At 37.7% G+C, this 17354-nt stretch overlaps 1 protein-coding gene across 1 annotated transcript; it reads left to right on the top strand.

Annotated features, from left to right (window-relative positions):
• The first annotated feature begins 11337 nt into the window (after window positions 1–11337).
• LOC132098265 (ras-specific guanine nucleotide-releasing factor RalGPS1-like) lies at window positions 11338–16928 on the top strand. The gene is made up of 6 exons (XM_059504437.1): window positions 11338–11405; window positions 11599–11704; window positions 14815–14907; window positions 15152–15257; window positions 15909–16000; window positions 16085–16928. Exons 1-6 carry the CDS (start codon window positions 11338–11340, stop codon window positions 16112–16114), a joined length of 495 nt encoding a protein of 164 aa, XP_059360420.1. The 3' UTR covers window positions 16115–16928.
• The last annotated feature ends 426 nt before the right edge of the window (window positions 16929–17354 follow it).

Raw genomic sequence — 17354 nt, forward strand, 5'->3', positions numbered from 1 at the left:
CCTTGTCCTCTTTAGTCTGGATGACATGGCGACCCAGTTTTCCAAAAAGAACTTCACATTTTGATTCGTCTGACCACAGAACAGTTTTCCACTTTGCCACAGTCAATTTTAAATGAGCCTTGGCCCAGTGAAAACAACTGTGCTTCTGGATCATGTTTAGATATGGCTTCTTTTTGACCTATAGACTTTTAGTCAGGGGATAGTTCACACCCACTTTTCTCAGATTTTTCTAAGATTTCTACATCAGCAGATCAGCACAGTGCTCAAACAACAGATTTTTGGCACAAACGCTAAAACTAAAAACTCTTTGGTACTGGAATAATACTACAAAAAGAAAACTTTGCCTCCCACTGCCAGCAGCTTACATTCCGGAGACAGGAAAACAACTGCCTACATTCAAACAGAAGAGAGAGAAAATGCCTCCTGTTGGATCTACTTGTTGCATGAACTGCTGCAAACTTCTACAAAGGATTGTGATTCTTGAAACAAAGTTACTTGCTCGACTTACAAAACAGACGGAACACTTAGCAGACCGTTTTCATGGACCCTCTCAGCATACAGCCAGTGAGTTCCATGAATCTTGTGAATCTCAACAGTATATAACAAGTGTAGAGGAACAAGCTGAAACTGATCGCCACACTAATTGATGGCACAAACAGGGAGCGAGACCCAAAGGAACACAAGACATCAGATTGACACAAGTTTCTCGTATTGCTGCCTTAGCTTCCTCTACCCCAGATTCGACTATGACAAGGCTTGTGAATACTGGCATTGAACCACCCCCAATACATCTTGAGAACAGATTTGAAGCATTAATGAATGTGGGTGAGGAATCCCCAAATGTGATTAAACATCTATTGGATCAGGCAGCAGCTAACACCTGCTACTAACAGGCACTCAAGGTCGAGCAGACCGTGGCATTCAGCTCAGAGCGCAGCCGAGCCAAGGACTCTGATTGTGGGTGACTCTCTTATCAGAAACATCCGTAGCAGGACTACAACAACATGCTGCCTTACTCAAGCAACGGTCTCTTATGTGAACAAGGAACTTCAGAACATTCTGATGAAGCACAAGACAGCAAATCGAATCATCATCCATGTGGGGAAGAATGATATTCGGAAAGAGCAGTCAGAACTTCTTAAGAAGGACTTCAGTGAACTCTCTGAAACACTTCGAAGACTCAAAGTTCAGTCGTTCATCAGTGGACCACTGCCTGCAAGGGGAACAAATATGTTTTCAAGGTTGCTTGGGCTGAACACATGGCTACAAAGATCTTGTAATATAAAAGGAGTGAATTTCATTGACAACTTCAATCTTTTCTGGGGCCATAGACAATTGTTTAAACCGGATGGCCTCCACCCAAACAAACTTGGTGCTAAAGTGTTTAAGGACAATATCTACTTTTCCCTCCGTCATCCTTCAGCAGAGTGTGTCAATCCATTCAGCACACACACACCGGGTCCGAGTCATCATGTGGTTGACATAACCCACAAGGACACTGATAACACCATGCAGCCAAAACAAGCACTGCTGATAGACACTATCCCAGCTGAGCCCTGCCCACAGAGCTCCTCACAGACTGACTGTGATGTATCAAAACAGCTACAATATTAAGCACCCAGGGATGACTTTCTGGAAAACAGCCAGGAAAGCCAAAACAACATATCACAGCCACCGGAAACACCAGAGACGCAGCCCATCTCACCAGACACATTATCCCTTTCTCCAGCATCTCCACTTCTGTGCTTTTCACAGAAAATAGAGGAATTGGTCTATGCTGGGACTAAACTCGCTCACTCATTTGCTGCAAGCCCGCAGATATCAACAAAAAAACGGTGGGCCCCACAACCACCAAAGCCTGTGGTCCCTGCTACTGCGAGAGCTCTTCGACCACTGGCACAACGCCAGGGCCCAAACCCTCTATCTGCTGAAGGTGAACCAAAAACAACTTATAGCAGCTCTCAGTGATATGTGTCGGGTCCCCGCTATAATAACTGCAACATTTACAAATGCCTACAGAACAAGCGGGAGCCCAGTGTGCCTGTAGCTTTCTCTATTTCAGTTTTATCACGTGATAGAAAGTCTAAGGCCATCTCAAGCCGAAGGACAAACTCATCTAATCTGCGGCCTATTATGCATCAAACTAAGATTGATGTAAAGACACAAAGCACAGCCATCAATTTAGCATCTTTAAAGGTTCGCTCACTAAAAAATAAATAATTTCTAATCAATGACTTTATAACCACAAACAATCTTGATTTTATGTTTCTAAACAAAACATGGCTTGAAGACAGCTGCAATGCAACAGTCCTTAATGAAGCAGCCCCTCCTAACTTCACTTACACGAGTGTCTGCAGGACTGTTAGGAGAGGTGGAGGTGTAGCTGCTCTATTTAAAGATGTCTATCAATGCAAGCAAGTGTCATTTGGTCAGTACTTGTCTTTTGAATATCAAGGGATTGTGCTGAAAGGTGCTCCACGCATTCTGTTTATTATTATTTACAGGCCTCCAAAATACTCTCCAGCCTTTGTTGAAGAGGTCACAGAAATGTTATCTATGATTTCCTCATAGTTTGACTGTTTTGCTACTGCAGGGGATTTTAATATTCACATAAATAATGCAGAAAACAAAACTACAAAATAAATGATAACGGTTCTAAACACTTTTGACTTGATTCAGCATGTGCATGGACCCACACACAAAGGTGGACACACTCTAGACTTAATCATCAGTAGGGGTCTAAACATTTCATCCATTGTTATTAAGGACATAGCACTATCTGATCACTTCTGTATTTTCTTTGATATTTTGATGTCTGCTACAACTGAATCTAGATCGGTCTCTGTCAGAAGGAGATGCATTAACGAGAACACAAGTGTACTATTTATGGAGTCTATATCGTTAACACCAAGCATTTCTGCAGACTCTGTTGATATTCTCCTTGATTCCTTTAACTCAAAAGTTAAGAATGGTATTGATGATATTTATCCAATAATAGTCAGTAAGAAAACAAACGGACAGAAATCAGTTTGGAGAAGATCAACAGCAGTTCAGACTATGAAAAGACAATGCAGAAAAGCAGAGCGGATGTGGCGGAAGACAAAACTTGAAATTCACTATAGCATCTATTAAGACAGCCTTCATGCTTTTAATGTGAAACTAGCCACAGCTAGACAGAATTTATTCTCAAACCTTATAAACAGTAACTTAAATAACACTCATACTCTTTTTGCCACTGTTGAGAGACTGACAAACCCCCCAAGTCAGATTCTCAGTGAAATGCTCTCAGACAGCAAATGCAATGAGTTTGCATCCTTCTTTTCTGAGAAGATCATCAATATGAGGGAGGCGATTAGCACATCCTCAAGTAATGCAGAGGTCAGACAGATTAGGCCACGATATCAAAAAGATACTATGTCTATTTTTGAAGCAATTGATAGCAAAATTCTGGAAGACATAAGCACCTAAAATCGTCAACCTGCTGTCTTGACACCTCACTTCTTTCTGGGACATTTCCAAACTCCTTAAAAAGTGCAGTTGTTAAGCCCCTCCTGAAAAAGAGCAATCTCGATAACACCATTTTGAGCAATTTTAGACCAATATCTAATCTTCCTTTTATAGGCAAAATTATAGAAAAGATAGTTTTTAATCAGCTGAACAAATACTTAAACTCAATGGATACCTGGGCAATTTTCAATCTGGTTTTCGACCGCATCACAGCTCAGAGACAGCACTCATTAAGATAATAAATGATATTCGCTTTAATTGTGACTCTGGTAAAATATCGGTGCTGGTATTGCTAGATCTCAGTGCTGTGTCTACTACTAGAGAGACTGGAAAACTGGGTCACGCTATCTGGGATGGTACTCAAATGGTTCAGGTCATACTTCGAAGGGAGAGGCTATTATGTGAGTATAGGAGAGCATAAGTCTAAGTGGACGTCCATGACATGTGGGAGTCCCACAAGGGTCAATTCTTGCACCGCTCTTGTTTAGCCTGTATATGCTCCCACTAAGTCAAATAATGAGAAAGAACCAAATTTCCTATCACAGCTATGCTGATGATTAATAGTTGGATGTGCCAGAACTTTCTTCAGTTAAACAAGGAAAAAACTGAAGTCATTGCATTTGGAAACAAAGATGAAGTGTTCAAGGTGAATGCATACCTTGACTCTAGGGGTCAAACAACTAAAAATCAAGTCAGGAATCTTGGTGTGACTCTGGAGACAGACCTTTAATTTGTTTTGCAAGAATTAGATGTTTTGTTTCCAGCCAAGACTTGGAGAAACTTGTTCATGCCTTTATCACCAGCAGGGTGGACTATTGCAATGGGCTCCTCACCGGCCTCCCCAAAAAAACCATTAGACAGCTGCAGCTCATCCAGATCGCCGCTGCCAGGATTCCAACTAGAACCAGAAAATCTGAGCATATCACACCAGTCCTCAGGTCCTTACATTGGCTTCCAGTTACATTTAGGATTGATTTTAAAGTACTTTTAATCGTATATAAGTCACTAAATGACCTAGGACTGAAATATATTTCAGATATGCTCACTGAATATAAGCCTAACAGACCACTCAGATCATTAGGATAGAGTCAGTTAGAAATACCAAGGTTTCACACAAAACAAGGGGAGTCCACTTTCGTTTGAAGTAATGGTGTTTCATATAACATTATCCAGAGAAACAAATGTTATGTTTGTACTGGTTACTGTATACAGGCCACCACGGCACCATACAGACTTTATTAAAGAGTTTGGTGATTTTACATCCAAGTTAGTTCTGGCTGCAGATAAAGTTTTAATAGTTGGTGATTTTAATATCCATGTTGATAATGAAAAAGATGCATTGGGATCAGCATTTATAGACATTCTGAACTCTATTGGGGTTAGACAACACGTTTCAGGACCTACTCATTGTCGAAATCATACTCTAGATTTAATACTGTCACATGGAATTGATGTTGATAGTGTTGAAATTATGCAGCCAAGTGATGATATCTCAGATCATTTTTTAGTTTTGTGCAAACTTCATATAGCCAAAATTGTAAATTCTACTTCTTGTTACAAGTATGGAAGAACCATCACTTCTACCACAAAAGACTGCTTTTTAAGTTATCTTCCTGATGTATCCAAATTCCTTAGCATATCCAAAACCTCAGAACAACTTGATGATGTAACAGAAACTATGGACTCTCTCTTTTCTAGCACTTTAAATACAGTTGCTCCTCTACGCTTAAGGAAGGTTAAGGAAAACAGTTTGACACCATGGTATAATGAGCATACTCGCACCCTAAAGAGAGCTGCCCGAAAAACGGAGCGCATCTGGAGGAAAACAAAACTAGAGGTATTTCGTATTGCTTGGCGGGAAAGTAACTTATCCTACAGAAAAGCTTTAAAAACTGCTAGATCTGATTACTTTTCTTCTCTTTTAGAAGAAAACAAACATAACCCCAGGTATTTATTCAATACAGTGGCTAAATTTGCAAAAAATAAAGCCTCAACAAGTGTTGACATTTCCCAACACCACAGCAGTAATGACTTTATGAACTACTTTACTTCTAAAATCGATACTATTAGAGATAAAATTGCAACCATTCAGCCGTCAGCTACAATATCTCATCAGACAGTGCACTATAGACCCCCTGAGGAACAGTTCCACTCATTCTCCACCATAGGAGAGGAAGAATTGTATAAACTTGTTAAATCATCTAAACCAACAACATGTATGTTAGACCCTATACCATCTAAGCTCCTAAAAGAGGTGCTTCCAGAAGTCATAGATCCTCTTTTGACTATTATTAATTCCTCATTGTCATTAGGATATGTCCCCAAAACCTTCAAACTGGCTGTTATAAAGCCTCTCATCAATAAACCACAACTTGACCCCAAAGAACTAGTTAATTATAGACCAATCTCGAATCTCCCTTTTGTGTCCAAGATACTAGAAAAGGTGGTATCCTCACAATTATATTCCTTCTTAGAGATAAATGGTATATGTGAGAATTTCTAGTCAGGATTTAGACCGTATCATAGTACTGAGACTGCTCTCCTTAGAGTTACAAATGATCTGCTCTTATCATCTGATCGTGGGTGTATTTCTCTATTAGTTTTATTGGATCTTAGTGCTGCGTTTGACACAATTGACCACAACATTCTTTTGCATAGACTGGAACACTTTGTTGGCATTAATGGAAGAGCATTAGCATTGTTTAAATCGTACTTATATGACCGCCATCAGTTCGTAGCTGTGAATAAAGATGTATCATATCGATCACAAGTGCAGTAAGGAGTACCTCAAGGCTCAGTACTAGGGCCGCTACTCTTCACGCTTTATATGTTACCCTTGAGAGATATCATCAGGAAACATGGTATTAGCTTTCACTTTTATGCTGATGATACTCAGCTCTATATTTCTTCACGGCCCGGTGAAACACACCAATTTGAAAAACTAATGGAATGCATAGTCGATATAAAAAACTGGATGACGAGTAATTTCTTACTGCTAAATTCTGAAAAAACAGAGGAGTTAATTAAAGGACCTAAAAACTCTGCTTGTAATAACCTAGAACATGGTCTAAGACTTGATGGTTGCTCTGTCAACTCTTCGTCATTAGTTAGGAACCTAGGTGTGCTATTTGATCGCAATGTTTCCTTATAAGCCACGTTTCTAGCATTTGTAAAACTGCATTTTTCCACCTCCAAAAATATATCTAAATATCTAAATTATGGCCTATGCTTTCAATGTCAAATGCAGAAATGTTAATCCATGCATTTATGACCTCAAGGTTAGATTATTGTAATGCTTTATTGGGTGGTTGTTCTGCACGTTAAGTAAACAAACTACAGCTAGTCCAAAATGCAGCAGCAGGAGTTCTTACTAGAACCAGGAAGTATGACCATATTAGCCCGGTCCTGTCAACACTGCACTGGCTCCCTATCAAACATTGTATAGATTTTAAAATATTGCTTATTACTTATAAAGCCCTGAATGGTTTAGCACCTCAGTATTTGAATGAGCTCCTTTTACATTATAATCCTCTACGTCCGCTAAATTCTCAAAACTCAGGCAATTTGATAATACCTAGAATATCAAAATCAATTGTGGGCGGCAGATCCTTTTCCTATTTGGCGCCTAAACTCTGGAATAACCTACCTAACATTGTTCGGGAGGCAGACACACTCTTGCAGTTTAAATCTAGATTAAAGACCCATCTCTTTAAGCTGGCTTACACATAACATACTAATATGCTTTTAATATCCAAATCCGTTAAAGGATTTTTAGGCTGCATTAATTAGGTAAACCGGAGCCGGGAACACTTCACATAACACCCTATGTACTTGCTACATCATTAGAAGAATGGCATCTACGCTAATATTTGTCTGTTTCTCTCTTATTCCGAGGTCACCGTATCCACCAGATCCAGTCTGTATCCAGATCAGAGTGTCACTGCAGTCACCCGGATCCAGTACGTATCCAGACCAGATGGTGGATCAGCACCTAGAAAGGCCGTGAAAGAGACCAGGAGAACTAGAGCCCCAGATACAGATCCCCTGTAAAGACCTTGTCTCAGAGGACCACCAGGACAAGACCACAGGAAACGAATGATTCTTCTGCACAATCTGACTTTGCTGCAGTCTGGAATTGAACTACTGGTTTTGTCTGGTCAGAGGAGAACTGGCCCCCCAACTGAGCATGGTTTCTCCCAAGGTTTTTTTCTCCATTCTGTCACCGATGGAGTTTCGGTTCCTTGCCGCTGTCGCCTATGGCTTGCTTAGTTGGGGTCACTTCATCTACAGCGATATCGTTGACTTGATTGCAAATAAATGCAGACACTATTTAACTGAACAGAGATGACATCACTGAATTCAATGCCTTTAACTATCATTTTGCATTATTGACACACTGTTTTACTAATGAATGTTGTTCAGTTGCTTTGACGCAATGTATTTTGTTTAAAGCGCTATAAAAAAATAAAGGTGACTTGACTTGACTTTAGTTACAATGCCCCCGCAGTTGGAATCAGCTTCCAGAAGAGATCAGATGTGCTAAACCACTAGTGACATTTAAATCTAGACTCAAAACTTATCTGTTTAGCTGTGCATTTGTTGAATGAGCACTGTGCAATGTCCGAACTGATTTATTTTATTTTATGTAAAATCATTTTCTAACTGTTTTAAATTCATTTTAAATAAGTACATGTTTTAATAATTTTAAAAATTTTAAAATTGCTTGTTTTATTCTTGTTATTATTTTTCTTCATTATTATTTTACTTTCTTTTATGTAAAGCACTTTGAATTACCATTGTGTACGAAATGTGCTATATAAATAAACTTGCCTTGCCTTGCCTTTCTTCTGCTGAACACAAAATAAAAATTTTTGAAGTATGTAACCAAACAGTGGCTGGTGCCCTTTGACTTCTATAGTATTTTTTCCATACTCTGGAAGTCAGCGGGGACCAGCAACTGTTTGGAGACCAACATTCTTTAAAATTTCTTTTTTTAATGTTTTTTTTTTTTTTATGATCTACAGAAGAAATAAACTCATACAGCTTTGGAACAACTTGAGGATGAATACATGACTTAAAAATTATTTATATATATATTAAATATATTAGTAATTACAAAGTTGTAATGATGTTGCATTTTAGTGCTTTTAAAATATATTAACTTCAAATGTATCATCTAACATTGTGCTTTGGTATGCTAGTAAACACATCAAAATAAGTAAAGAATGACAAAAGCAAAATGAAATTAAAGCATAATGATTTATAATGTACCTTAAAGTAATCTTTTAATTTTATACTATTACAAAGTACACTTTATGTGAAGTGAAAGTGTGCTTTCTTTAGGTTCTAAGAGGCCTTTTATTTCATAAATCTAGAAGTAGAAATATACTTTAAACATCTGAAGTACACTACAAGTACATGTTCAGTGCAGTTAATAGCATTTCTTTTTCACAAGGGAACATGATGCCTAATCTGATTGACTGTCTTTGTGTTTCAATTCTGTCTCTTTTCTCAGTATGATGTTGCCAGTATGGTGTGGTGGAGAGTAAAAGTGGGACATTCCCTGCAAAAGAAAAAGCTAGACACCTACTGGACGACAGCTTCTTAGATTCTCACAGCCTTTGTCCCACTGACACAAGATTAATGTGTTAATATATCTGCTCCTAATTTAAAGGTGTTATCTTTTACCACCATAAAATATGACTGCTGTGTTGAAACTGTTTGTATTTAGGATTTTTCTCCACTAGATGACAGTAGTGTTCAAGCTTTTGTTATTTCAGTGGCATATTGTCCTTTGCAAACACCATGTTGGCTTATCTCTAAATAGACTTGACATCTTCACCATGGAATGTGTCTGCCATCACCTTTTATTAATTTATTTTAAGAGAAAGAAAATGATTTTGTTTTGTCCTGACCTTCATATTTTTCGGTCTGTCTGCAGGTAGTAGAGAGAGCTCTTTTAGTGATGAATTATCAAGTACAGTTACAGGTAAGGCAAATTAATAATCACGATCATAAAGTAGAATAGAAAATGAATTGCATTAATTATATTTCTGTTTTCCTGAATTTAGTATATATATATATATATATATATATATATATATATACAACCCGAATTCCGGAAAAGTTGGGACGTTTTTTAAATTTTAATAAAATGAAAACTAAAGGAATTTCAAATCACATGAGCCAATATTTTATTCACAATAGAACATAGATAACGTAGCAAATGTTTAAACTGAGAAATTTTACACTTTTATCCACTTAATTAGCTCATTTAAAATTTAATGCCTGCTACAGGTCTCAAAAAAGTTGGCACGGGGGCAACAAATGGCTAAAAAAGCAAGCAGTTTTGAAAAGATCCATCAGCTGGGAGAACATCTAGTGATTAATTAAGTTAATTGATATCAGGTCTGTAACATGATTAGCTATAAAAGCTTTGTCTTAGAGAAGCAGAGTCTCTCAGAAGTAAAGATGGGCAGAGGCTCTCCAATCTGTGAAAGACTGCGTAAAAAAATTGTGGAAAACTTTAAAAACAATGTTCCTCAACGTCAATCTCATCATCTACAGTGCATAACATCATCAAAAGATTCAGAGAAACTGGAGAAATCTCTGTGCGTAAGGGACAAGGCCGGAGACCTTTATTGGATGCCCGTGGTCTTCGGGCTCTCAGACGACACTGCATCACTCATCGGCATGATTGTGTCAATGACATTACTAAATGGGCCCAGGAATACTTTCAGAAACCACTGTCGGTAAACACAATCCGCCGTGCCATCAGCAGATGCCAACTAAAGCTCTATCATGCAAAAAGGAAGCCATATGTGAACATGGTCCAGAAGCGCCGTCGTGTCCTGTGGGCCAAGGCTCATTTAAAATGGACTATTTCAAAGTGGAATAGTGTTTTATGGTCAGACGAGTCCAAATTTGACATTCTTGTTGGAAATCACGGACGCCGTGTCCTCCGGGCTAAAGAGGAGGGAGACCTTCCAGCATGTTATCAGCGTTCAGTTCAAAAGCCAGCATCTCTGATGGTATGGGGGTGCATAAGTGCATACGGTATGGGCAGCTTGCATGTTTTGGAAGGCTCTGTGAATGCTGAAAGGTATATAAAGGTTTTAGAGCAACATATGCTTCCCTCCAAACAACGTCTATTTCAGGGAAGGCCTTGTTTATTTCAGCAGGACAATGCAAAACCACATACTGCAGCTATAACAACAGCATGGCTTCGTCGTAGAAGAGTCCGGGTGATAACCTGGCCTGCCTGCAGTCCAGATCTTTCACCTATAGAGAACATTTGGCGCATCATTAAACGAAAAATACGTCAAAGACGACCACGAACTCTTCAGCAGCTGGAAATCTATATAAGGCAAGAATGGGACCAAATTCCAACAGCAAAACTCCAGCAACTCATAGCCTCAATGCCCAGATGTCTTCAAACTGTTTTGAAAAGAAAAGGAGATGCTACACCATGGTAAACATGCCCCGTCCCAACTATTTTGAGACCTGTGGCAGAAATCAAAATTGAAATGAGCTCATTTTGTGCATAAAATTGTAAACTTTCTCAGTTTAAACATTTGCCACGTTATCTATGTTCTATTGTGAATAAAATATTGGCTCATGTGATTTGAAAGTCTTTTAGTTTTCATTTTATTAAAATTTAAAAAACGTCCCAACTTTTCCGGAATTCGGGTTGTATATATATATATATATATATATATATATATATGCACACATTCTTAAATCATAACACATTAACAACATTTGCAGTTTTAATCTCAGCTGTTAACATGTTTCTTATTTATTTGTGACGCCTTTGTTTTCTTAATACAAATGAGAAACACATTCCTCTTCCTGTCCACTTTCAGAGGACGTATGTATGCCACACTTGGTCCAAACTGGCGAGTCCCAATCTGTAACTCTCCCAGAAGTAGAAGTTATATTTATAGGTAGGAATATAGCTTTTACTTTTGTCCCTAAAGTTAATGCTGTTTCCTTCTTGATTTACTGTACAAAGCCTTATCACATACTAGAGTTGTTCTGCTGCAGTGCTTTATATGACCTGAGGAAAAAATGATTTTCTTGCTTCCCCAGCACCACAGGGGCAGTTTCCAGCTATGAATGCAGTTCTCTGACAAGTATAACCATTGAAGGACCCCTGCGAAGAAAAACACTGCTGAAGGAGGGGAAAAAACCCACTGTACGAGTGCATTTAAATTGACCTGAAAAATGTTTCATGTTAAACATAACCCAGTATTTTTGCAGCCCACTTATGATCAATAGGTTAACTTGGGTGAATTTATTAGATTAGATATGGCTTTGATGCGTTTGTACATAACTCATTTGTAAATATAAAGTTAATAAAGTTAAGTTTATTGTCAGTATAAACATGAAATGTATTGTAAATTTTATCTAGATTTATTTCTAGTTTGTTGAGGCTTTTACCTAGCCTGGTAATACCAGACTCTGCTACTTCACTTTGCTTCGTAGACAGCACAGAACAGTACAGAAGCGAAATGAAATTGAGCGGAAGTAGGAAGTCTGACGTAGTCAGGCTAGCTTTTACCTACTACTCTTTGTCTTTATCAAACATGCAGGTTTGATAAGTAACTTATTGAAACAAGTTTAAGTTTGCATAGTTAAAGGGATAGTTCACCCAAACATCTAAATTATGTCTCATTTGGAACGACATGAGGGTGAGTTATTAATGACATAATTTTGATTTTTGGGTGAACTATCCCTTTAATCTATATTTAAACTGCAAGAGTGTGTCTGCCTCCCGAATAATGTTTTTGATATCTGATTTTGATATTCTAGGTATTATCAAATTGCCTGAGTTTTGAGTTAGTCTTGGCAGTATGGTTGTGTTCTGGGCAACACTCCACACGACTGTCCATGGGATGGAAGAGACGCTGAAGAATGGGAATTTAAATAGACCACACTGTAAAAAGTTTAACTATTATTTACTAAATTTTATTGGTGAAACATTTTTACACTCAAAAAAATTGAGTAAATTTTAAAGCTGTGAAATCGATTAAATATACTGTATGAATTGAGTAAATGCAAGTAAAAAAATTAAGTAAATCTGAGTAACTGCATCTGGTACATTAACAAATAAAATTGAGTAGAAATAATTGAACATTTAAACATTTAAAAACAATATTTATGAGTAATATTAACTGTTTTTATTAATGAGTAATATTAACTTTTAATTTTCTGTAAACCTTTGTAAAACAGTACTCCACACAACCACCAGTATACATGACATTGGCCTTTATTGTCAATGAGTACAGCAATACAGCACATTTTACACTGTATACAATATTGCCTACATTTAAACTCATTTAACAAACATTTTATAAGTAAAAATAAATATTTAACAATTCAGGTAGCCTAATTCAAGTGTAATCAAATCAACCCAATATCCACCGGATCAGCGCTGGTCCTCGTGCCGGAGACGGACTCGCCTCTGCGGGTGAACTTTGAACTTCATACCGCCGTCCTGCGTTTCACTCACAGCCGATAGATACTGCGAGTGACTGACATAACCTGCCAATAAACAAACAGTTACAGTTCTGAGGACATTTTATCATCCAAATGATAATAATAATATTTATTATCATTAGGAATGAAGTCATGTGTTTATGCAAAGCGTTTCAATCATGCAAAAAGACAGGCGCGACTCTCGTTTGTCGAGAGAGGTGTCGAATTACGCCTCTGTATGTTGTTTTGCATTAAATATAATTTAAAGCACAGTAAAGATTTTATAGATTAAATAAAACATACACAAACCTGAATTTCACAGAGGAAATGCACCAAATCTGCGATGCTGAGAAGAGAGCTGTTGTCTGAAGACTGGAGAGTTCAAACTGCCCACGCTCACTGACTCAACCAACCCGCTCACTGACTCAACCAACCATCGAGTTGTCGTCACGTCAGAGGGTGGGGGAGGGGTGCATTGTTTTAATTGAGTAAACTTACTCAAATTTTAAGAGTGTGTTAAATATATTTATAATATTGATTTGAATTAAGTAATATTTTTGTTTCTTGAAACAGATCAGTTTAATTCAACATTCTCAAATATTTTGATAGAAATTTCACAAATATATTAAGTATATTATAAGTAAAGAATTGGTTAGTCAAATACTAAATAATTTTATTGAAAACAACTTAAATATATCTGTAAATTTTAGATAAAATGAACTGTTGGATTTTTACTCAATTATTTTGGTATGTTTAACTAAAACAATCAAGTACACGATATTCAGAGATTTTATTAAGTTAATAAAGTTAAAAATTTCTGTAATATTTACTAAGCCACAGAATTATTTTTTACAGTGCACATGTGATAGGTATCAACACTGGATTGGTACACGTCAGGAACAGTTGACTGTCGGCTAATGCAAGCGTGACTAATGTGGCCTGACTGAACTAACGCAATGCTGAATTAATGAAAATTTGCATAAATTTCTCACTAGCAAGGTAATAGTGCTGTGAGACGCACAGAGGTAGCCTAATTCACACAAGCTCTTTCTTTCTCTGTGTCTCTGTCTCTCTCGCACTCTTTATAAAAACTTCATTAATAACTGCATTCCAACCATCAATGGCTCAAGCCTCCATTACCAGCGTTAAAATAACTTTTTGAGAATATCAAAAGAGGCATTAATGATATCTTCTACATTAATCATTAATGTTGGTTCTGTTCTGTTTACCCTAGGGGGGGTATTTATGCTCTCCTTGCTCCTATCCAGGCAGGCTGCATGGATGGGCAGTGAGTGTTGCCAGGAACAGAACCATACCCCCAGTCTAAACTGTATGCTAATTGTAAGTCATCTTTGACATAGTGGTCCTGACAGTGAGGGACAGACAGGTAAGGAGAATCAACTAATGAGGAGGACACAGGTGAACTGACTAACATAATCAAACACAGGGAAAAACTAGGTCACAGAACACGTGAGGAATGAAAACAACAAAAGTTCATGAGAACTAAAAAGAACAGAACATAAGTGTGACATGAAAGGGGAAGATGTAAAATATGTCTCTGATGTCCCCAGAGTGTGTGTATGTGAATTTTTATCTCCAAATACCCCACAGATGATGACGTTCAAAACCATTTGTAGTGCTGCCAGTCTTGGCCAGGTCTTCTTTGTTGGAAGTCTAAATTTCAGTGTGACTACCCCAGTTGATAGTTAATAAAGAAATTAAGATGGGTATTAAGTATATAAAATAGTCACGTCTGTTTGAGTTTTTAGAGAAGAGAACTAAATATGTCTCTTAAGCTGATTTGCACTCATATTTTCTTCATATCAGCTCTCATCCTGGAAGCGCTACTGGATTGTCCTGTCTGGCTCCATTCTCATCTATTTTGGTTCTAAAGCTCTAAGAGCAAATGAGCGAAGACATGTAAGTGATGAATTATTCTCTCAATTCAATTTGAAAACACTTTTTTTTTTACTTCTGAAGTGCCATCTAAACTAGTATTCAGACTTTATCTGGTCTAATATTAAAAATAAAAAGAGTTGCTTATGATTATGCTAATTAAAATGATTTAATTATTTCAACCAAGCTACTAGGGGAAATTTCAGTACTCTTTTGTAATCAAGCTTCTTGGCTTAACCTCTTTGTAATTCTGCATTTTTGTCTCAAGTATAAATCCAGGCCATGTAAAAAGATCACGCTCACAGGTTGGATGGTGGTTCTTCCAGAAAACCCTGAACATCCAAACATTTTCCAGCTCACTGATCCTGAAAGAGGTACCGTTTTCTCATGTACATTTAATTTATGTCACTATTTCACGCTGTGATAGAATAGCTACAAAATGATGTTTATGGCTATTTTTCATTCATTACTTCATACGACATGCATATGTTTGACATAAAAATGTCTTTTTTGCTTTCTACTTTATATTTTGATTCAAAACAAACATTAGTTTCGCAATCAGAAATGCTTGCATTAATTGTGTGGCATTTTAAATCTCACCAACTATCACTGAAAGAAACTTTTGGAGTCCTTTCAACTAGTATAGCATTGTAAGCATCAGAAATGAAAGAAAACTGGAACATTGTGAAAGATCATCTAAAAGTGATTTTTTTTGTTCCACCAGCTGTTGTTGTTTTGTTTTTTTTATTTAAATGAAGAGTAACACATGTCATGATGAAGTTTCAGGAAAAAGTTTGAATCAAACAGCATTATCTTGATGTGTTAGCACTGGCTTCATGTAGACCTAGATATTTTTATAATACAGATTATCTTCGACTGAAGGATGACCAAGTCCAGATGGTTTGTTTAAACGTGAAAATATTTGACATAAAAATACATTGATTTGATTCAGCAAATTACTTTTTGGCTTTATAAGTGGCAGATTTGCAATGAATAAACCCACACAAGTTCAATCTGTGGTTCAGGTAATGTTTACAAGTTACAGACTGGATCACGTTTCAGTGCCATTATCTGGCACAGACATTTAGCCGAGGCGTGCAGGAGTACAAGACCACAGGTAAGGTGACACAAAAAATTATCAAGTAAAATAAATATGTGTAATTAACAGGGATATGGAGGAATGTCACAATGTTTTCCACAGATACCAGCGAACCTCATGTCCTTTGAATAGCTGCTTTTTGGGAATTGGAATACAGATGAAGGCAATACACTTAATGGAGAGCGACATTGCAGAAGAGTTTATGCGAGGAGCCAGCATGTTGGACCTAAAATAGTGTCATAAATGTGGCAGCTCTATCTGTTGAAACAGTCCAAAAATATTTCAGATATTGTAGATACAGCTGCACTGAGAGAGGATGGTTTTGTGTCTTCAGTTTAGTGATAATACTTTACAATAAGGCTCAATTTGTTAACATGAGAAAAGGAATAGTTCACTCAAGAATGAAATATGTACACCCTTAGGCCAGTCTAAGATTTACAGTAGATAAGTTTGGTTCTTTAGAACAGATTTGGAAAAATTAGCATCACATCACTTTTTCAGCAATGCATTCTCTGTAATGAATGGGTGCTGCTTCTGGCCAAAATACCAGTTTATAATCCATAATAACACTCCCTTCAGTGAAAATGTCCTTCCCATGTTTAGAAATGTAAACAGCGCTTGATCTAAGCATAGTTCTATTCTGATTCAGAATGCTTCACTGAAAAAGCAATTTCATGGCTAGAGGACTCATATTTTAGCTGGAAGAAAGTTAATGTTTGTTTAGAAACGTCTCAGATTACGAATGTAACCATGGTTCCCTAATTAGGGAACGAGACACTGCATCCTCTAGGGGTTGCTATGGGGAACACCTCGTCGTGACCCGTGTCTGAAGCATACATTGAAAAAACACCAATGAGTTGGCTGGGGACAACCTCTGTCGTCATTACTGGCGCGACTAAAAATAGGCACAGGGAGAACACGTCATTCACTTCTTCGTCTGAAGCTTGCATCCGGACGCAGTCTCTCGTTCCCTACTCAGGGAACCATGGTTACATTCATAACCTGAGACGTTCCCTTTCAAGGGGACTTCGAACTGCATCCTCTAGGGGTCGCTATGGGGCCGCCATGCTGAGGGGAGTGCAGGCTAGAATCATGGTGAACACTAAGTAACAACTGTACCATTTCCATGGGAGTTGCCTCTGGGACGTTTAGACGGCTGTCTGTGACAGTAACCCTTATGGCCAAAAGCCTAAGCTACATACCCAACTTAATTGTTAGGGCCTCGGTCAGGGGTAGAGCTGAAGGCTTGGAATCAAGATAGATTCCTTTAAAGGGATACGGCTAATAACCTAGCATTTTATTCTAAGTCTTGCCTGTCACACAGGGGCTACCACTTGCTTTTGATTAAGCTTGCTGAAGGAGCTGTCTCAAG

The sequence above is a fragment of the Carassius carassius genome, chromosome 21, assembly GCF_963082965.1.
Source record: "Carassius carassius chromosome 21, fCarCar2.1, whole genome shotgun sequence".
NCBI classification, from domain to species: Eukaryota; Metazoa; Chordata; class Actinopteri; order Cypriniformes; family Cyprinidae; genus Carassius; species Carassius carassius.

Excerpts from the sequence above, each read along its gene's own strand:
- LOC132098265 (XM_059504437.1), top strand. The coding sequence starts at position 11,338 with ATGAGAAACACATTCCTCTTCCTGTCCACTTTCAGAGGACGTATGTAT. Across the intron at positions 11,705-14,814 it reads AGGAGGGGAAAAAACCCACT|CTCTCATCCTGGAAGCGCTA; the intron begins GTACGAGTGCAT and ends TCTTCATATCAG. Across the intron at positions 15,258-15,908 it reads GCTCACTGATCCTGAAAGAG|GTAATGTTTACAAGTTACAG; the intron begins GTACCGTTTTCT and ends TCTGTGGTTCAG.